General features: G+C 43.9%; 1 protein-coding gene across 1 annotated transcript in view; it reads left to right on the top strand.

Moving 5' to 3' along the window:
- The window catches only part of LOC141140773 (serine palmitoyltransferase 3-like), a 224,306-nt gene that overhangs the window by 72,692 nt on the left and 129,223 nt on the right, over positions 1-22,391 (top strand). Inside the window, exon 5 of the mRNA XM_073628260.1 lies at positions 22,059-22,183. Within this exon, the coding sequence (XP_073484361.1) occupies positions 22,059-22,183 (125 nt within the window). The remainder of the gene's footprint in view (positions 1-22,058; positions 22,184-22,391) is intronic.

The raw sequence follows: 22,391 nt of genomic DNA, 5'->3' as shown, positions 1-22,391 counted from the left end.
TGCAGCAGGTTTCTGAAAACTGTGGAAAAACCTGATTTGCCGCGTTGAATGGTTTATCTTTGTATGACAACCTGCAAAAACTCATTGACCCAGGCCGTGGCTAGTCACGTGACCAACAATTTTAGTATATATACTTCTGGAGCTATGTAAAGCTACCAGGAAAAAAATAGTGTGTGTCAGCCTGTCTCAACCTTTTACCAGGTTAAGTAAAATAATTGCTTAATAATCATGAAATGAAACAAATACAAAATAGCCAGAAAACAAACAGAGAAAATTGTAGTGATCCCTATATTGGTGGCCATTCTGGAAGCAACCCCCTACATTGGTGGTCATCTTAGATGTGACCCTTACATAGATGGTCAGCATTGATGTGACCCACATTGGTGGTCAGTATAGATGTTACCCATGCAAAGATGGTCAGTGTTGATGTGACCCTTACATTGGTGGTCAGTGTTGATGTGACCCTTACATTGGTGGTCAGTGTTGATGTAACCCTTACATTGGTGGTCAGTGTAGATGTGACTTATACATACAGTGGATGCTCAATGTTGATGTGACTGTTAGATTGGTGGTCAGTGTAGATGTGACCCTTACATTAGTGGTCCGTGTAGATGTGATCCTTACATTGATGGTCAGTGTAGATGTGACCCATACATTGGCTGTCAGTATAGGTGCGACTCTTACATTGGTGGTCCATGTAAACACAAACCCTTACATTGGCAGTCATTGTAGACATGACCCATACATTGGTGGTTAGTGTGAATGTGACCCTTTGGGAGATATGTGTCAGCGTTGCGTCCCGCGATCCACTCGCGGGGGGGGAGGGATGGGGTTGTGTCAGCACTGTGTCCCGCGATCCACTCGCGGGGGGGTTGTGTCAGCGTTGTGTCACACGATTCACTCGCGGGGGGGGGGGTCAGGAGGCACACTGGTAGCCTTTGATGGGCTCAGTGGCAGCATTTGATGAACACAGTGGCAGCGTTTGATGATATTTTTTTTATATTTGATGTGGTTAGTAACTAATGCCAACCCCCATATTTATCTGATGACAGTTTTCCTTTCCTTGCCCGTAATTTTCTGCAGCTTTTCTTCCACAATATTACATTTACAGCAGGTTTCTGAAAACTGTGGAAAAACCTGTTTCGAGGTGTTGAATGGTTTATCTTTGCATGACATCCTGCAAACCCATTGACCCAACTGTTCTAGTATGAAAACTTACCAGGAAATAAATGCTGTGTGTCAGCCTGTCTCAACCTTTTACCACATAGGAAACCTTTAAATGGTTTTCAGATCTCAGGAAACACCCATTAAAATTATTAGATCTACATCCTGTGGTACGTTAGTGTGATCAGTATGTTGTAGGTTAAATAAAATGGTGTTTTCTTAATAATCATGAAATAAAACAAATGCAAAATGGCCAGAAAAAAAAACAGTGTGTGAAAACTGTAGTGATCCCTATATTGGTTGGCAGTGATGAAGCAACCTCTTACATTGGCGGTCAGTGTAGATGTGACCCTTACATTGATGGTCAGTGTTGATGTGACCCATACATACTGTAGGTGGTCAGTATAGATGTGACCCATACATAGGTGTTCAGTGTAGATGTGATCCTTACAATCGTGACCAGTATGGAGGCAGCTCCTATAGAGATGGTGTTCTTAGGGTCATAGTCAGCATTTTTCTTCCTCCAAACACGGCGAGTCACGTTAATGCCAAAGAGCTCAATTTTGGTCTCATCTGACCAAAGCACTTTCTCCCAATCCTTCTCTGAATAATTTAGATGTTTATTGTGATGACTGTACTTGTGCGTTCTTGAGGAAGGGGACTAGCTGTGTTTGGAGGGGAAAAAAATTCTGACTATGACCCTTAAATTGGTGGTCAGTGTAGGCAGGAGGTCAGTCTGACACTGCTCTCGTCTTGAGAAACCACTAGCAACTTCGGTAGATACCTCAGGGTTCCACTGAAGCCCGGTTGTGAAAGGCTTCCCTCTGTACTCTGCCTTTCCTGTTCTTCTGAAAATGCTAGTTGCCTGGAAACCTAGGTCAGAAACCTAGCATGTGAAATATTCTATTTCATAATTCTATTCTTCATAATTAGTCCAGCTCATTTCCTCAAAAATTACTGCAGTGCAGCTAGATGTTTTGTGCAACAGCCAAGAAAATAGTATTTTGGATGTGGTTAGTAGTGCCAACCCCCATATTTATCTGATGACAGACAGGTTTCCTTTCCTTGCCTGTGACTGCAGCATTTCTTCTACAATGTTACATTTGCAGCAGGTTTCTAAAAACTGTGGAAAAACCTGATTCACTGTGTTGAATGGTTTATCTTTTGTATGACATCCTGCAGCGTCATTGACCCAGATGCTGGCAAGTCACATGACCAACCGTTCTAGTATATATACTTCTGGAGCTATGAAAAGCTACCAGGAAACAAATATTGTGTATCAGCCTGTCCCTTGGTATATTGTGTGTTGTAGGTTAATTAAAATAGTGTTTTTTCTCTAATAATCATGAAATGAAACAAATACAAAATAGCCAGAAAAAAAAAACAAAGAGAGTGAAAACTGTAGTGAACCCTTATTGGTGGCCATTGTTGATGCCACCCCTTACATTGGTGGTCAGTGTAGATGTGACCCTTTCATAGATGGTCAGTGTTGATGTGACCCATACATACTATAGGTGGTCAGTATAGATGTGACCCATACATAGGTGTTCAGTGTAGATGTGATCCTTACATTGGTGACCAGTGTGGAAGCAGCTCCTTACATTGGCAGTCAGTGTGGAAGCGGCTCCTTACATTGGTGGTCAATGTAGACACGACCCATACATTGGTGACCAGTGTGGAAGCAGCTCCTTACATTGGTGGTCAATGTAGACGTGACCCATACATTGGTGACCAGTGTGGAAGCAGCTCCTTACATTGGTGGTCAGTGTAGGTGTGACTCTTACATTGGTGGTCCATGTAGACATAAACCCTTACATTGGCAGTTAGTGTAGACATAAACCCTTACATTGGCAGTTAGTGTAGCTCATGACCTCTACATTGGTGGTCTGTGTGAATGAATGTGACCCTTATGGGGCGTACACACGGTCGGACTTTTCAGCTACAAAAGTCCGACAGCCTGTCCGACAGACTTTCGACGGACTTGCGGCGGACTTTCTAACGAACAGACTTGCCTACACACGATCACACAAAAGTCCGTCGAATTCTTACGTGATGACGTACACCGGACTAAAAAAGGAAGTTGATAGCCAGTAGCCAATAGCTGCCCTAGCGTGGGTTTTTGTCCGTCAGACTAGCATACAGACGAGCGGATTTTTCGACCGGACTCGAGTCCGTCGGAAAGATTTGAAGCATGTTTCAAATCTAAAGTCCGTCGGATTTGAGGCTGAAAAAGTCAGTTGAAAGTCCGGAGAAGCCCACACACGATCGGATTACCAGCCAGCTTTAGTCCGTCAGCGTCCGTTGGACTTTTGTAGACGAAAAGTCCGACCGTGTGTACGCGGCATTAGGCATCATTCCCACGAGGGGGATCCGCTGCCTCTGAGTCCGCCTCTGTCCGCCAGCTCTGCAGGAGATCTCTCCGTTGATCTCCGCTGAGCCGGCGGATGACAGGTCCCTCTCTGCTCACTGAGCGGGGAGGGGCTTGTCCAGCGCCGCTGCTGCCTATGGAGAGATCAGACGAGAACGGACAGCATGTCTGTTTTCATCAGATCTCACCCGATCCGCCAGCAACGGATGCGAACGTAGGGGCATCCGTCTGCTTTTAGCGGATCGGACCGGGACGGATGTCAGCGGACATGTCTTCCGCTGACATCCGTCGCTCCATAGACTAGCATGGAGCTACCGTTAAGGTCCGCCGTCAAAACTGACAGGCGGACCTAAACGGTCCGACCGTGTGAAAGGGGCCTTACATTGGTGGTCAGTGTGAATCTGACCTATATATTGGTGGTCAGTGTGAATGTGACCTACATTGGGGAAGATAATTGATCCCCTGCAGATTTTGTAAGTTTGCACACCTACAAAGAAATGAAGGGTCTATAATTTTATCATAGGTGTATTTAAACTGATAGAGACAGAATATCAACCAAAAATCCAGAAAAAAAAACACATAAAACAAATGCTATCAACTGAGTTGCAGTTTAGTGGGTAAAATTAGTATTTGAACCCCAAGCAAAACATGATTTGGTACTTGGTGGAGAAACCCTCGTTGGCATGCACAGAGGTAACATGCTTCTTTTTAGTTAGTGACCAGGATTGCACTCATCTCAGGAGAGAGTTTAGTCCACTCTTCTTTACAGATCCTCTCTAAATCCTTAAGGTTTCTTAGCTGTCTCTTGGCAACTCGAAGTTTCAGCTCCCTCCATAAATTTTCTATAGGATTAGGTCTGGAGACTGACTAGGCCACTCTATGACCTTAATGTGCTTCTTCCTGAGCCACTCCTTTGTTGCCTTGACGGTATGTTTTGGGTCATTGTCATGCTGGAAGACCCATCCACGACCCGACTTCAGTGTTCTGACTGAGGGAAGAAGGTTCTCATCTAAGATTTTACAATACATGGCCCCGTCCATTGGCTCCTCAATGCGGCAAAGTCGGCCTGTCTCTTTAGCAGGGAAACAGCCTCAAAGCATCATGTTTATACCTACGTGCTTGACTATAGAGATGGTGTTCTTAGGGTCATAGTCAGCATTTTTTTCCTCCAAACACGGTGAGTCACGTTAATGCCAAAGAGCTCAATTTTGGTCTCATCTGACCACAGCACTTTCTCCCAATCCTTCTCTGAATAATTTAGATGTTTATTGTCATGACTGTACTTGTTCGTTCTTGAGGAAGGGGACTAGCTGTGTTTGGAGGGGAAAAAAATTCTGACTATGACCCTTAAATTGATGGTCAGCGTAGGCAGGAGGTCAGTCTGACACTGCTCTCGTCTTGAGAAACCACTAGCAACTTCGGTAGATACCTCAGGGTTCCACTGAAGCCCGGTTGTGAAAGGCTTCCCTCTGTACTCTGCCTTTCCTGTTCTCCTGAAAATGCTAGTTGCTTGGAAGCCTAGGTCAGAAACCTAGCATGTGAAATGTCCTATTCTTCATAATTAGTCCAGCTCATTTCCTCAAAAATTAAGCTAGATGTTCTGTGCAACAGCCAAGCAAATAGTATTTTGGATGTGGTTAGTAGTGCCAACCCCCATATTTATCTGATGGCAGACAGGTTTCCTTTCCTTGCCTGTGACTGCAGCATTTCTTCCACAATGTTACATTTGCAGCAGGTTTCTGAAAACTGTGGAAAAACCTGATTCACGGTGTTAAATGGTTTATCTTTTGTATGACATCCTGCAACGTCGTTGACCCAGATGCTGGCGAGTCACATGACCAACCGTTCTAGTATATATACTTCTGGAGCTATGAAAAGCTACCAGGAAACAAATAATGTGTGTCAGCCTGTCTCAATCTTTTATCCCTTGGTATATTGTGTGTTGTAGGTTAAATAAAATGGTGTTTTTTTCTAATAATCATGAAATGAAACAAATAGCCAGAAAAAAAAAAAAAAACATAGAGAGTGAAAACTGTAGAGGACCCTTATTGGAGGCCATTGTGGATGCAACCCCTTACATTGGTGTTCAGTGTAGATGTGCCCCTTACATGGGTGGTCAGTGTAGATGGGCCACTTACCCATTGATGGTCAGAGTTGATCTGACCCTTAAATTGGTTGCAAGTGCTGATGTGACCCTTACATTGGTGATCGGTGTAAATGTGACCCTTACATTGGCGATCAGTGTAAAAGTATTCACTCCCCCCCCCCCCCCCCCCCCCTTGGCATTTTTCGTGTTTTGTTGCCTTACAAACTGGAATTAACGTGGATTGTTTAAGGATTTGCATCATTTCATTTACAGAACATGCCTACTTTTGCAAGGCACTGTAGAAGTGACCCCTAGATTGGTGGTCAGTGTAGATGTGACCCCTAGATTGGTGGTCAGTGTAGATGTGACCCCTAGATTGGTGGTCAGTGTAGATGTGACCCCTAGATTGGTGGTCAGTGTAAATGTGACCCCTAGATTGGTGGTCAGTGTAGATGTGACCCCTAGATTGGTGGTCAGTGTAGATGTGACCCCTAGATTGGTGGTCAGTGTAGATGTGACCCCTAGATTGGAGGTCAGTGTAGATGTGACCCTTACATTGGAGGTCAATGCAAATGTGCCCCTTACATCGGTGGTCAGTGTAGATGTAACCCCACACATTGATGGTCAGTGTAGATGTGCCCCTTACATTGGTGGTCAGTGTAGTTGTGACCAATGTGGTAGCAGCTCCTTACATTGGTAGTCAGGGTAGATGTGGTTAGTGGCGTCCCGTCCATAAGGGGAGCAGAGGCACCGCCCCCCAAACTTCATCACCGGCCCCAACGTTCATATTCCTAGAAGGATTTATTTTTAAATAAATGATAATATGACTAACGTTTTTTAACATCTTAAAAGTAAAAAATGTCATAATGTAATTTATCTAAAAATAAATCGTTCCACTGTGCGGAGCTAATAGCAGCATATTAGCTCTGTCAGTTTTTAGCAAGCACTTGATTACAGCCTGATGCTGTAATTGGCTTGTTTAATGTTGTCCTCTCTGCTCCCCGAACACTCCCACTTTTGACTTTAGCGAATGAAAATTCGCCATCGTGTCGCTTACGTTTTCCAGGCCAGGCTGGAGGCTGCAGGTAGGGACCTGGACTGGAGGGGTTTGTTTGCGCCCCTCCCAAATAAATTATCACCAGCCGCCACTGGATGTGATCCAACCATTGGCGAACAGTGTAAATGTGAAATGTACCTCTTACATTAGTGCTCTGTGTAGACACAAACCTATACATAGGCATGCAAAACAAAACCAAAGAAAATTCCCAGGCCAACTCGCCAACCGGTCTGCAACCAACCAAATTATCCTAACAGTTTGCGTTAAAAACAGGGGTTTAGTTAGCACACACATGTATAAGCTGCAGAGCCGCTCCAAGGCACCCCAATATTTCTAAATACAATAATACTGTGCATGTGAAAAGATAATTCAGTGTAAAAAAAAAAAAAAAGCAGCACCACAAATGTGAGATTACCAAAAAAAAACAAAATAAAGGTGTGTTGCGCTTCAGTGATTGATATTAAAATTACTGAAAAAAATGAAAATAAAAAAAAGTCCAGAAAAATCCTTCTCTCAAATGGACCATATGGTCAAATGGAAAACTCCATTCAACTGTGGATAAGGTTAATCACTTCCCAAGTGAACACGCCACCACCACAATAGGTTGGACTCTTACCAGAGAGCCTGGACCCTTTATTTCGAAGGGTCAAACAGGCTTGATGATGAATATGTCCCGGTAGAAGTCCTTTTGTCAACGAGATCGGTTGGGCTGAGCTGTATGTTCCTGTTATCGCGTATTTTATATGTTTGGATGTTCTGTGGCGGCTGCCTTCCTTTTTTATCATGCAATGCTGTTTTTACTATGGATACGTGTAAGTGCAATACTTTATATTAAATGCAACCCTTAAGAGGTTTTACACTATCCAGCATTTTATGTTTTATTTGGATCTGACTACACAATCCTCGTTTGGGTGGAGTCCCCTGGATGCTCTGTCATGCGCAGTCCTATTTGTTTTACATTTATGAGAGCCTCCATAGTAGAAGCACATGTATTCTAATGGATAGATAGGGGGCAGGTGAGCCTGCAGGTAGCCCCCCTCTCCTTAAAGGCACAGGGGCACGCTGGACTCCCAACACATAGCACTATGGCAGCAAAGGTGTCCAGTGTGTCCCCTCACCAATATTACATCAGTAACAAACAACTGGTCACTGCCCCCACCTACAGCTGTACTCTGCCTTTCCTGTTCTTCTGGAAATACTTGTTGCCTGAATGTCTAGGTCAGAAAACTAGCATGTAAAATTACCTATTCTATATAATTAGTCCAACTAATTTCTTCCAAAATTACTGCAGCCAGATGTTCTGTGTAACAGACAGGTTTCCTTTCCTTGTCTGTGACTTTCTGCTGCATTTTTGTTCGCAAGGTAGCAATTCCTCATTTATCCAGCCAAGGGAGCAGTTTTGGATTTTTTTTTTTTTTTGTTTCTAATAATTTTTTCACTGGGAAGTTGCCAGTGACCATATTGCTAGTGTGACACGGCCCTAGCGATTGATCCATTTATTGTTGAGGCACAGGACAATGTGTTATTTGCATATTGGCGCTCTTTGACGCACACTACACAATGAATTTTACAGTATATGTAAGCCCAAACTGAATTATATTTAGTTTGCTAAATCACTGTGTATCATAAACAACTGGCAATATTTCTCTTCACCTCTTCTTTTTTTTTTTTTTTTTTTTCATCCTCTGTTGCATCTCAATGCTGCTGATCTCCCGCTCTTTGCAGCTGTTTCCTTTCTATATGTATTCAATTCAAGAATGGCCGAATGGCATTTCTCAGGGTTGGTAACAATAGTGAACCATATATGTTAAAACCATTTGTAGTCTCCATTGGAAGCCATTGTGACAGGTGACAACACAGGAGTATATCTGGGAGGCAGGGACAGTGTGGTGTCACTAGCAGGATTGCCAGTTCTAATTACTTATATGAGGAGTTTAGTAACTGGGTTTACATATGCTTTAATTATGGCTTTGTTGTCAAGCTGAAAATGTATAATTAAAGTTGATGCATTGTTAAAATTCACACCTTACACGACTCAGCAGGGCATATCAGCATTACAAAAGAAACTCATTCTTGCCGAGAAAAAACACACTGCTTCTGGGCTCACTCATGTGTTCTAATGCCAAGCTTAGGCACACTGAGTAAAATTGTGTTTTGTTTTTTTTTTAGATAATTTTAAAGTGGACCTGACATTTGCACTTCAAATGAATAAATAAGGCACATATCAGATTTGTATTTATTATTTTGGCAAAAAAAAAAACACTTTTTTCCCCCCAAGCTTCTTATTTAGGCCTAGGTAAACTATTAGGTGTATTGTGGATGCTTAATATCATTAGAGACTGCAGACGGTCTTCTTTTCTGGTCAGATAAACACTCTTTGGGAGACTTGCAGCAAGATAAGAGAATTAGCATGGAACACCTAGAAAAGCACATTCTGTACATGTAATGAGCAAATATAGGTATGTCCAACCCAAGAATATGGCGGTTAGCTCTTTCTGACAGTGAATACAATGCACCACATGTTTGGCTAATATCTTGTGTTAACAGTGGTTAAAGTGGAATTAAACCTTGTCATTTAAAAATAAGAAAAAAAAAAAGAAAAATAGCCCTCGGGAGCTTTGTGCCATAATGTAGTAGTATGCACAGCATATTATGGCAGACCTACTTGGCAAGTGATACTCTCCAGTGAAGAGGTGTCATGGGCGCTTCCATCTTGTTCTGGTCTTCCTTCTGGGTTCAGACTCTTCAGCCACTTGATTGGCTGGGCTGCGATGACTGGTGCACACGAGTCGCATCATCATAGCACAGAGAGGTTCCACCAATGTATGCTGAGCTGCACATGCACGGCTCAGTGTACATTAATACTGACAATCAGGGAGAAGCAGTTATGACAGAAGAGACCAATAGGGTCTCTTCTATCATAAAATTCCTTCCTTTTTTTTTTTTAAATTGAATTCCCCAAGTTAATTCAAGTTAGACACAGTTGTAGCTAGTCCAAGCTGCCCTCAGTGGGGTTGCAGAGGAGCACAGTAAAGGTAAAAGCAAGCACCTAAGGTTTCCAACCACAAAGCTTGAGGTGAAGGCAAAGTAGACTTTGTACTAAAAGGCATGTTCTGCCTATTGCATACTGCCCCTTGCCCTCCCCCCTTTACAAATCAGTGCATCAAAGTTGAAATTTAGTATATATTTTTGTCTGTATAAAACACATTAACCTGAGCAGCTATCTTCCATCCCTGTGCAGGTTAACAGCCACAGCTGCTACTGAGAAAAGTTGCACCACTCATCTGCTCTCTCTGCCATTCACAAAACTCATATTACCATTCTCACACACTGCATCACATTCTGTGTGCGGAGGAGGAACAGTAGAATGACAGAATCCCCTCCACTCATTTACAGAACAGGATGCATTGTGGGACTGTAGTAATAGTTGCAATATAAAAGGCAGAGTGGACAGAAGTGGGTGGACGAGCGGCGCAACTTTTCTCGGTAGCAGCTACTGCTGTTCACCTTCACAGAAATGGAAGACAGCTGCTCAGGGTAGTATCTGGTGGCTGTGAAAGAGACATTACAGGGAAGATTTTTAGCATAAGCAACCACATGCAGGGAATGGGATACACACCATTGCACATAACTAATGTGTTTGGCACTGTATCTCTAAAAAATATACTAAACTTCAGCTTTAAAGCTGTAAAAAAAGGCACAAAAGGGAGAAAATATACTCATCTGGAGAGGGTGACATCGCCATCCTTCAGGTGAGAACCCCAAGTATCTCTAATCTTGTATAAAGAAGAAGCTCTAGAACAGTGCAGGGGCATTTTATTGTAAGTTTTGGGATACTCCGCATTCCCAAGATCATGCTGGAAGGATTGTAAGTGTTAAGGGAACACCTATTTTCTAGTTTCTTTTTTCAGTCACAGCTTTAAGGTGGTGATTTGTAAAGGAGGGGTAGATTAGGGAGTGGTCAAAATCTTTATTTTACTTTTCTAACTGTTATCCATTTAAGATATTTCCCCTTACTTTCACTGAAGACACAGCATGAAATAAGACAAAGTCTCTCCAAAGTGCAATAAATTCCCCCTGGAACAAGTGTTCCTTTTGATTCCTCCTTTATTCGTGTCTTGCTTTCAACTTTTAAATGTTTTCATTGTTTTAACTAGGTATTAGTGTACTTCTATTCCCTGTGTTGTTTGCTTTATTTTGTAATGAGGAGCTCACATGTTGTGGCTGCATTTTGTAGTGTCATGGCTGATTGATTCCCCCCGTGTCCAGGTATTGCTTCAGCTAGCTGGTCCCTATGTCCCTCAGCAGTCATTCTCAACCAGGGTTTCCCCAGAGGTTGCCAGGGATTCCTTGAGCTGTAGCTGATTGACCATTTGATGGTGTCTGCATAATTCCTGGGTCAACGTTATACGGCAGAGCCAGCTGCATGAGCCCAATTAACTTTTTGGCTGTCCATAAGGGTGGCACCCCTGTATGGGAGGCATTCTTCCCCCTGATCACCAATGTAGGGCCATTTTTCCCACTCACCACTAGAGGTGCGCAGAATGGAAATTTCTTTATCGTACATCATGGGACACAGAGCCTTAAGTAATTACTTAATGGGTTCTAGGCCACTTTCAGGTTTTGACACTGGCAAACCCAATCAAAGAAAGTTTACTCCCCTATATAACCCCTCCTCCTTCCAGGAGCACATCAGTTTTTTCGCCAGTGTCTAAGGTGTTGGTGAGGAGCTCCAGGAGGGATCCATGCTGGATTTAATTTCATCCATAAAAAGAAGCCGGATCCATCCAGAAGTGCCACTGAGGCCCAAAGTGGATGGTACCTGGGACCTCGTTTCCGAAGCACGAGGTTTTGCCTGTAATGCCTCTTTGTAAGGCTGGACCCCAGGAACCCAGTGCTTAGGTCTTGTTACATTACCTCAAGCTTCCTGATGGGGTGCTTATACAAGGCCCAAGGCAGTTGGACCCCGTTCCTACAGACCCAGTCCTTGAAGGTTTGCTAAACGTAACCCGCCGTGATGGGTGAAAGTTGGATTTTCTGTTAATTCAGCAAAATCCTGCGGCAAGGACAAGGTAAGGGAAGAAAGCTTAGATATTAAAAACTTCTATGCATTTTCTTTCATTTAAGGAAAAGATGTTGTCATGCCTAAAATCTCCATTAGATTGAGTCTATGCACATACCTTACTCTGTTGTCTCACTGTTAGCTCAGTTCTGTGTCTGGCTGCAAAGCGTGTGGAAGGAGATTTTGCAAGGTAAAAAATCTGCAAAAAAATTTTTTTCTTCCCCTGAGAGGGTTAGGGGGACAGCGGCGCACCCTCTTACATTACCCCCCTGCCGTGGGGGATGCAGAAGGTCCCGCTATTTTACTGCTAAAGTCTGTTACTGTGGCTGTATTTTTACACATGTCTGTGCCTCACTGCAGGAGGCTCTGCCGCCCCTCAACCCCCACCCCCCACCCCCCCTTCGTGTTGGGTCTAGGACCCGAAAAACACCGCGCTCAGGCACCAGAAACATTGTAAATAAAAAAGGGGGCGGAATTATTTCGGAGGGGGTGCGGCCTAACGCAGGTGCTGTGAAACGTCCACGAGGACGCACGGCAGGCTAATAGCAGATAAATTCAGCTGTGTCAGTCTCTCCTCTGCTGGTGAGGAGGAAACAAGCTGCCTGCACACATGAACACACGAGCTGTTGAACACGTATGGGTTGCAAAACTGGCATTCCTGATACAGGAAGGACATTCTTTTCCAGCACTAGGCTTAACTTTATAGCAGCTTTAAAAAGTCATGACTATTTTCAGCGATTTAGTGCAATGTGTATAGCGCCTCTGTTTGTTTTTTGTACTATACTACAAAATATAGTACTATATAGTACATACTAGGACTATGCCTGCCAAAAAAGACACCACAAAAGCCAAAAGAGTAAAGGTTTCACCCCCAGGCATTGGGATTTCCAGCTGTATTTCCATGCTGTCATCCTCGCCTTAATTACCAATTATGGCAACTCAGGGTGAGCCATTGGAGCAAATTGATGGTGCAGCTGCCTCTTACATCTCAGCACCTGTATACATGACTAAAGATGCCCTTTACTCTTCCCTTCAGGGTCTGGAAGAAAGATTAGTGGCTTCAATCGCATCCTCCATTCAAATGGATAGGAAGCGTACTAAGTCCCCCTCCCCCATTTCAGCTTTGCAAGGGGAATGGTGGGCACATGATGAGGTTTTGCCCTCAATCAGGAAGAGAAACATACTGATGATTCTTCTGCAGAGGAAACAACGGTAGGTGAACCTTTTTTAGCTTCTTAAATCTGATAAATTGTTGATACAATCTCTTACAGGAATGGTTCATTCCACTTTCATGCTGCCTCTAACAGAGTCTCATGAAAACTTGGCTTCTTCCCTAGGTTCTTTAAAAACCTTCACATCCTTTGCATGCATTTCCTGCACATGCATTACTTGAACAGCTTATTTTTGCAGAATGGGTTAAACCGGATAAACATTTTCTCCCTCCTAAGAGGTTTTCAATTCTCTATCCTCTGGAGGAGAAATTCTCCAAAAGATGGAAAGTACCAGCAATTGATGCTGTGATTTCCAATGTGAATAATAACTTAACTTGTCCTGTAGACAATGCACACATGCTTAAGGATCCAACAGATAAGAAGTTGGAATCCCTGCTAAAATCTGCTTTTTCCATAGCAGGTGCCGTCACTCAGCCCGCAGTCGCTGCGATAGGCGTCTACCAATCCCTAAAGGACCAATTTAAACAGGCCCTTAGAGAGCTTCCTACACAACAAGCTCGGGATTTGGCTGAACCACCTAAGGCATTATGTTTTGCCATAGATGCCAGTAAAGACTCTATTCACCTGGCATCCCGCCTTACGCTTATGCTTGTACATATGCGCAAAATCCTGTGGTTGAAAAATTGGTCAGCTGAAACACCATGTAAAAACCTCCTAACTGGGTTCCCCTTTCATGGGGAGCGACTGTTTGGAGAAGACTTAGATAAATATATCAAGACAATTTCTGCTGCAGTCAAAAGAAAATATAAACGCCCTTCATTTAAACGGGCTCTTTCCCCTGTGCCAGGTGCTTCCGCCTCTAGGCATTGGCGACAGCCTTCGCCGCCAGACTCTAGAGGAAAACCTCAGGGTCAGACCCAGGCTCAAAAGAAGCCCTGGGGTGGGAAATCTGCAAAACAGAATCCTAAAGCCTCATCATGAAGAGGCAACCCCCCTCACCAAGGTGGGGGGAAAACTTCTGCAATTTTCAGAAAGTCTGGAAAAAGGAAATTCAGGATAAATGGGTCATCTCCATGGTAACGCTGGGGTACAAGCTGGAATTTCGGGACTTTCCACCGTCTCGCTTCCTGAGGTCAAGCATTCCCTAAAGATCCAGAGAAAAAACAGTCTCTGGTTCAGGCACTAGACCAATTAATATCTCAAGGGGTAATCATACAGATACCCACAAAAGAGCAAGGTCTAGGGTTTTATTCAAATCTTTTCATGGTACCAAAACCAAATGGAGATGTCAGACCCATTCTAGATCTAAGAAAGCTAAATCAATTCCTGAAGATCCGCTTCTTTCGCGTGGAAACAATCAGGTCGGTAGTTTCTATCCTTCTAGGAAGAGAACTTCTGGCGTCAATCAACATCAGGGATGCATATCTGCATGTCCCTACATTTCCTGCTCATCAAAAGTTTCTGCGGTTCGAGTTAGAACAGCAGCATTTCCAATTTGTAGCCCTGCCCTTCGGGCTAGCCACGGCACCTCAGGTGTTCACCAAAGTGCTGGCCCCACCTCTAGCCAGGTTAAGGGCACAGGGCATAACAATTGTAGCATACCTAGATGATCTATTACTTATAGATCAATCAGTGACTCGTTTGGAGCAAAGCGTATGCACTACAACCAACTATCTGAAGAGTTTGGGTTGGATTCTCAACCTAGAGAAATCTTCCTTAAATACCGCTAAAAAGGCTGGAGTACTTGGGTCTGATCATAGACACAGCCCAGGAAAGGGTGTTCTTGCCTCAAGCAAAAATCAATTCCATAAGAGAGTTGGTGCGGAGGGTCAGGTCAAATGGCAATCCCTCCATTCGCCTCTGCATGAGGTTGCTAGGAACCATGGTAGCTTCATTCGAAGTAGTTCCCTATGCCCAGTTCCATTCAACACTGTTGCAAAACAGTATCCTATCTGCTTGGAACAAAACAATTCAAGCTTTAGACTTACCAATGCGGCTGTCCCCAAGAGTGGCCCAAAGCCTCACTTGGTGGTTAATTAACCCAGAATCTGCTGAAAGGAAAATCCTTCAGACCAGTCATCTGTAAAGTGGTAACGATGTATGCCAGCCTCTCAGGCTGGGGAGCAGTACTAGAAGAGACAACTGTCCAGGGACAGTGGTCAAGAACCAAAAGAATCTTGCCCATCAATATCCTAGAGATTCGGGCAGTACATCTGGCTCTAAAGGCCTGGACTTTCAGGTTACGGGATTGTACTGTCAGGATTCAATCCGACAATGCCACAGCTGTGGCCTATATCAATTGCCAAGGGGGCACCAAAAGTCTCTCAGCACAGAGAGAGGTGAACCATATTCTAACTTGGGCAGAAAGGAATGTTCCATGCCTTTCTGCAATCTTCATTCCGGGAGTAGAGAATTGGCAGGCGGACTACTTAAGTCGCCAGCAGTTATTCCCAGGGGAATGGTCTCTTCACCCCGACATATTTCGGGCTGTTTGTCAAAGATGGGGGACTCATTTTTTTCACTGATCTATGCATTCCCCCCTATTCAGTTGGTATTGGTACGCAGAAATCGTAAAGATGGCAGTGGAGGGCCCATGGTCTCTCCCACTAGGACTAGATCTGCTCTCTCAGGGACCGATAATTCCATCCTTCCTTACGGTCTCTAAATTTAACGGCTTGGCTATTGAAACCCACATTCTAAAGAAACGTGGGCTTTCTGGGTCAGTTATCTCTACCCTGATTAATGCTAGGAGGGCAGCTTCCAGAACTATATATTATAAAGTCTGGAAGGCTTATGTTTCCTGGTGTGAATCCAAGGGTTGGCACCCCTGGAGATATATCGTAGGCAGAATTCTTGCCTTTCTACAATTAGGGGTAGAAATGAAATTGGCCTTAAGTACTATTAAAGGCCAAGTCTCAGCTTTATTGGTCTTATTTCAAAGACCACTTGCTATTCATTCTTAGTCCAGGGCTTTATACAAGGGGTGATGCGGCTTAATCCACCCATCAAACCTCCCTTGAACCCTTGGGATTTAAACTTAGTTTTGTCTGTGTTACAAAAACAGCCATTTGAACCAAGACAACAGATTCTCCTAGTCCTTCTGACAAGGAAGTTGGTATTTTTGGTTGCTATATCCCCAGCAAGGATGGTTTCAGAATTGGCTGCTCTTTCTTGTAAAGAGCCATATTTGATTTTTCATGCGGACAGAGTGGTGTTATGCCCTCATCCAGGCTTTTTGCCAAAAGTAATTTCAGGTTTTCACCTGAACCAAGATATTGTCCTGCCATCCTTTTTTCCAAAACCATGTTCCAGGGAAGAAAAGTCACTACATTGTCTTAAAATAAAAACAGAATCTGTTGCGCTTAATCAAACATATAGTAGAAGCTGCTGACACAAAAATTGCTGGATACAATTGAAGAGATATCAATAGGAATGGTGCAGCGCTAAAAAATATTAGTGTAAAAATGTCCCAATAAGAACCAAAATAAATGTGGTCAAACAAAAGTCCTCTCCATCATGAAGAAATAATACTCTAATCAGCGAGATCCATATTGAAAGGAGACACAGAAGAGAGATGAAAACAACGTCACCAACACCCAAACAAACTGACCCTTACCATTGCGCATCTCCATAAACAAGGAAAATTTTATTGAAAAGATAAAAACCACTCACATTTAGTAAAAGGTATACAGCAGTGTGAAGCATCCAGCGCTTCTAACCACAAAGATGACTGCCATGTCACCGTCACACCGCGTCCTGCGTCGCCAGTCTCTATCATCGCCTAACGTTTCGTCATCAACATGCGTCTTCATGCCCCTGATGAGCAATGAGCGTTTTCTTTTTATTCCCTACGTACCACGATCTTGAGGTGCATATGCATACTGGCGTATACTTGGTTTAATATCCAACTACCAAAAGGAGATCTAAAGCCTTCCATTTAGTTCAGAGGGGAATATGTTGGTGCTACTCCATTAGAAGATCGTTGGTTTATTCTATGAAGACTGCCTTTTTTCTACACACGTGTATAACCCATACACTGATGGTAAGGATAAGTTGGTTTGGGTGTTGGTGACGGTGTTTTCATCTCTCTTCTGTGACTACATTGTCTTGATGTGGTGAGAGCAGTGAAAATCTATTTAAAGAAAACTGCTCAGATTGGTAAGACTGATGTCTTATTTATTCTGGCAGAGGGTCCTAAGAAAGGACAGGCAGCGTCGAAATCCACTGTCATTAAGTGGATTCGGCAAGTGATAATTCAAACTTATGATCTAAGGGGTAAGATTCCTCCGTTTCAAGTTAAGGCTCATTCTACCAGGTTGGTTAGTGCTTCTTGCGCAGTGTGTCATCAGGCCTCCATGGCTCAGATCTGTAAGGCCGCAACTTGGTCTTCAGTGCATACATTCACAAAATTTTATCAGGTGGATGTAAGGAGGTATGAGGAATACCGCCTTCAGGCGCAGTGTGCTGCAAGCAGCAGTATAGATCCTCAAGTTTTGGTGTACCCTGCGGGTTGTTTTCTCCCACCCCTCATGTGGTATTGCTATGGGACATCCCATTAAGTAATTACTTAAGGCTCTGTGTCCCGTGATGCACCATAAAGAAAATAGGATTTTTATTACAGCTTACCTGTAAAATCCTTTTCTTGGAGTACATCATGGAACACAGAGGTCCCGCCCCTCTTTTGGGATACAAGTATATTGCTTTGCTACAAAAACTGATGTGCTCCTGGAAGGGGGAGGGGTTATATAGGGGAGTAAACTTCCTTTGATTGGGTTTACCAGTGTCAACACCTGAAGGTGGCCTATATCGCCTTTGGATATCGCCTTTGGGCGTAGTGCACTGCAGGCAGCAGTATAAGTCCTCAAGTGTGTGGGTACCCTGCGGGTTGTCTCTCCCTCCCCTCAAGTAGCATTGCTATGGGACGTCCCATTAAGTAATTACTTAAGGCTCTGTGTCCCATGATGTATTCCAAGAAAAGGATTTTACAGGTAAGCTGTAATAAAAATCCTATTTTTGGTGGCGAAACCAGAAATTCAGGATGCACTTGGCCAAAATCGAAACCAAAAATGACAAAAAAAAAAAAAATTATATATATATATATATATATATATATATATATATATATATATATATATATTTTTTTTTTTTTTTAATATTTGTATTACATTCAACTTTTTAATTAATATCTTGCATTTATATGAATTTGTTGGCCATTATTGCCACCTTTAGCACAAGAAAAGCTCAAGAAAAATGCATCCCTTTTAAATTCTATGTATGTCTTCACACTGGTCTGTTGCGCCGCTTCTGCTGTGGTGTTAAAAATCTTGCTTGCTGCATTTTTGGTCAGTTAAAAAAAAAAAAAGCACTGAAAATGCACCTCCCCATTGAAAACGCAGCAAGAGCACATCAATAACACACCCGTGTTACATTTTTGATGCAGTTTTTGAGTCGCATGACCTATGAAAAACACACCATAAGCACAGTAAAAATGTGGTTAAATCACAGCAAAACCTTGTGCTCTTTCGGTGGCATTATTGGCACCTTTTTCTCTATCGGCAAAAGGCCAAAAACACAATTTTCAGCTGTCAAAATTTCGGTGCATCTCTACTCACCACCAGTGAATTGGTTTTAGCAAGGGTTCCACAAGTCCTGAAAGTTATTTCAAGTTTTCCTCTGGGGTACAAAGGTTGAGAAAAGCTGCTCTGAAGAGCAAACAAGACAACTTCCTGTTCTAAATCACACAGCATCCAATGCATGCCTTGTCACATGCTTTGTGTTGCATCACAAATATGGGAGTGCTAATATGATCCATAGTTGCCAACATTGCAAAAAAAATATGTGGGACACTTTTTTGGCTGTAGGCGGAGCCGTACAATAATTAGGGGGTGGGTCATTTGTAGGCGTGGCTTAGCAAAAATACAAGTGTGACTCGGCGAAAATGGGTGTGGTTTACGTGAAATAGTGGGCATGGCTTAAATGGGTGTGGCCCAAGAGGGTGTGGTTAGAGTCTGAGATGAATGAGGGATGGAGAGGGAGAGGGAAAGGGGGAGAGGGGAATGACGGGACAGCAGCCCCAGATCCTACACAATAAAAATATGTGTATTCTAGAAAGTTTAACAATCAGCAGATAAAGATACTCCAAACACCTGGTGTTAACGCTTCAATCATCCCGGCACCATGGTTGTTATGGTGTCAGGATGATTGAAGCGCATTATTTCTATTATTACATTGTAATATAAAATTAAATCATTCAACTCACAATAATGCCGAATCAGTGGGATCCCTGAGCATGTCACTAGCCAAGTTGCCTGCCCCCGGCAGAGTCTGTCCTTGCATCAGGTGCCCCCGGCAGAGTCTGTCCTTGCATCAGGTGCCCCCGGCAGAGTCTGTCCTTGCATCAGGTGCCCCCGGCAGAGTCTGTCCTTGCATCAGGTGCCCCCGGCAGAGTCTGTCCTTGCATCAGGTGCCCCCGGCAGAGTCTGTCCTTGCATCAGGTGCCCCCGGCAGAGTCTGTCCTTGCATCAGGTGCCCCCGGCAGAGTCTGTCCTTGCATCAGGTGCCCCCGGCAGAGTCTGTCCTTGCATCAGGTGCCCCCGGCAGAGTCTGTCCTTGCATCAGGTGCCCCCGGCAGAGTCTGTCATTGCATCAGGTGCCCCCGGCAGAGTCTGTCCTTGCATCAGGTGCCCCCGGCAGAGTCTGTCCTCGCATCAGGTGCCCCCAGCAGAGTCAGTGCAGACCCCCCTCCATCAGTGCAGACCCCCCTCTGTGCAGACCCCCCCCTCAGTGCAGACCCTCCCCTCATCCAGGAGTGGCCGGTGTTCTGCCGAGAAAGTTCCCCTCGGCAAGTAAGAACCCCCTGTACTACGCAGGCGCAGCGCTTGCGCAGTACGAGCCGGCGGAAATAGCCGAGCTGGGGAACTTTTCGGCAAGACACGGCGGCGCCGTGTGTTCAGTGGAGAGGGGAGGGGCCGATCCGTGCAGCTAAAGTAGCCGATTCATTGGCTGCACGGATCGAGCCCCCTTCCTCTCTCCACTGAACACTAGGGGGAAGATCGAGCGGCGGCGCCGGCGGCCATTTTGCTGGAGCCAGCTGCTCCAAAAATGAAAACAACATTCCCGATTTTCCTGATGGAAATCCCGATTCGGGACAGCCTCCAATCGGGACGAGAGTCCCAAAATCGGGATTGTCCCGGGAAAATCGGGACTGTTGGCAACTATGTATGATCAAATACATCATCTTCAAACTGCAAATGTGCCCTCTGTGTGTCTGTGAAATTCTCTACCTGCTTGTGTCTGGTAGATATTATTACTGTTTTAGCTCTTACCTGCACCAATGGTATACTGAGAGACCCAGGGATTGTGGGATATGCAAGTTATTCACAGGAAGTTTCAGTTCTTAGACTACAGACAAGTCATGCATAAACCTATACAGTGCAATGCTGAATGTCTCCTGTTTCATTACAAACTGAAACTGCCGATGTAGAAATATGAAGATTTTCTGTAATACAGGCAGGCACTGTGTACAGGGCAAAAAAAAAATAAACTAAACAATCAATGTACATCTTATGTAGGTGAAAAACACAATGTACAGGTAGGAAGGTTTACGCAGTGACAGTGGTCACCAGGGCAAATAGAATGAATCCCCCTAGCAGGAACACAGACGGCAATATAAAAATTATGGCAAGGGTTCTAACCCCTCACTTCCCCATCCAAAAAAAAGTTTGGGTATAGATTTACTTTAACGGAGAAGTACAGCCAACACTTGTTTGGCTGTACTTCTGTGGATCACAGGAGTGCAGTTCGTTTTGTACTCCTGTGACCCTTTTTCAGCAGAGGGCTGAAGTCCGCTCTCTGCTGACGTCACAGTTGGTCCAGGCTTGGGCATCATCACAGTCATAGAGTTGGTATCCACCCAGTTCCCTGGACCTGCACCCAGGTCAGCCTCTGAGAGCCTTAGCTGGCGGCTCCCGCCCTCGCCACAGCCCAGTGCTCCAGTGAGCGGTTGGGGGGGGGGGGGGGGGTGACTGACATTCAGCAGCTCTCTGCTCACGGAGTTGTGAGAGGCGAGCAATCGGCGGTGTTTGATCGTTCGGTTCTCAGTGTTAGAGCCAGCAGGGCAATGCTGCATACACCTAGGTAAGTATGATTCTAAAAAAAAACAAAAAACATACTTCTCTTGTAAGTTGTCATTAGTTGTTGGAAAGCATTCATATTTAGACAGTTAATTCCCTTTGCCTATGGTTTTATGGTATCATCCAGTTTAAAAAATATTGTTTGTGCAGTAGCGAATCAAGGATCAGCTTACAGCAACCCAGAGTGGAGATGCTTGTGTCTTGTATGATAATTTCTGATTGGTCGGTTCATGTTCAAAGTTGCCCAATTCATAACCTACTTTGAGGCCTTGTTTACATCTCCTCCCACAGTACGTTTTTAGCACGCCTTTTCAGCGTGTTTTTGGAGCAGCACCATTCATTTCGATGAGCCTCTGTCTGCCCCAAAAACACGGCAAAGAAGCCCGAGTACCAAATTTTGGCACTGAATGAAGTGCGTTTTGTCGTGGAAAGCGCTTGACTGCAACACGTATGTGGGGTAACAATAAAAAAATAATGGCACCAAAAGTGCGTTTGCAGAAACATGGGCAGACCCTCTTGTTTCTGCCTGCGTTTCTGCTACACTTGTTGTGAACAGAGCCAGAGATGATAGTTTGTAGTTTGAATTATTGAAGCAATTATTCTCCTGCCTATTCTTGATCCAGATGTAACACTATACCAATATTGCAATGCAGTAAAACAGCTCCAGATTTTCACAAGGGTCATAGGAGATCTATATGTGTCTCTGTGCTAGACAAGACTTGTTTCCATATACACCACAACTACTTATAGCCCAAGGGACTTTGTGAGTCACATCACAGAAAATGTATTTTGTTTCCATACATTTTCCTCATACTCTGAATTCCACCATGGGCTAAGTGACAATCTGTTAGGTGAACAGACTGGATTACAGTATGCTTGCATAGGGGACATCCATTTAAACCGTGACAAATTTAGTTCACTCTTGGGTAATTAGGTGAAGGGTATTTGTGATAATCTTCCATGTTCCTATTATCCAGGATTATTAAAACACATGTTAATTACAGTATTCCTTTTCAGGGCATTTGGAAAAACATCAAGAGCTGGAGGATTTGGTGGCGGAGTTCCTCAACGTAGAGATGGCAATGGTCTTCAGTATGGGCTTTGCCACAAACTCTACAAATATTCCGGCACTTGTTGGGAAGGTAATTTATTTCTATTTCTGTTTATGTTGGTAATAATTGTGTATTCTTTAGGTACAAATCGCATGCTCTTGCACTTATTTAAAGGGTGGCTGTCAGTAAGGCACACAGGGCATCTGCCCACCTCTCCTACATGCCTTTCCCTCCTGAAAAAAAAAAAAAAAAAAAAAACACTTGATGCTTGTAAACGTGGGTAAACGCACCTAGGTAC

Source organism: Aquarana catesbeiana, linkage group LG04 (assembly GCF_042186555.1).
Source record: "Aquarana catesbeiana isolate 2022-GZ linkage group LG04, ASM4218655v1, whole genome shotgun sequence".
Lineage (NCBI taxonomy): Eukaryota > Metazoa > Chordata > Amphibia > Anura > Ranidae > Aquarana > Aquarana catesbeiana.
The sequence above is the reverse complement of the archived record's forward strand: the minus strand, read 5'-3'. Positions and strand labels throughout refer to the sequence as shown.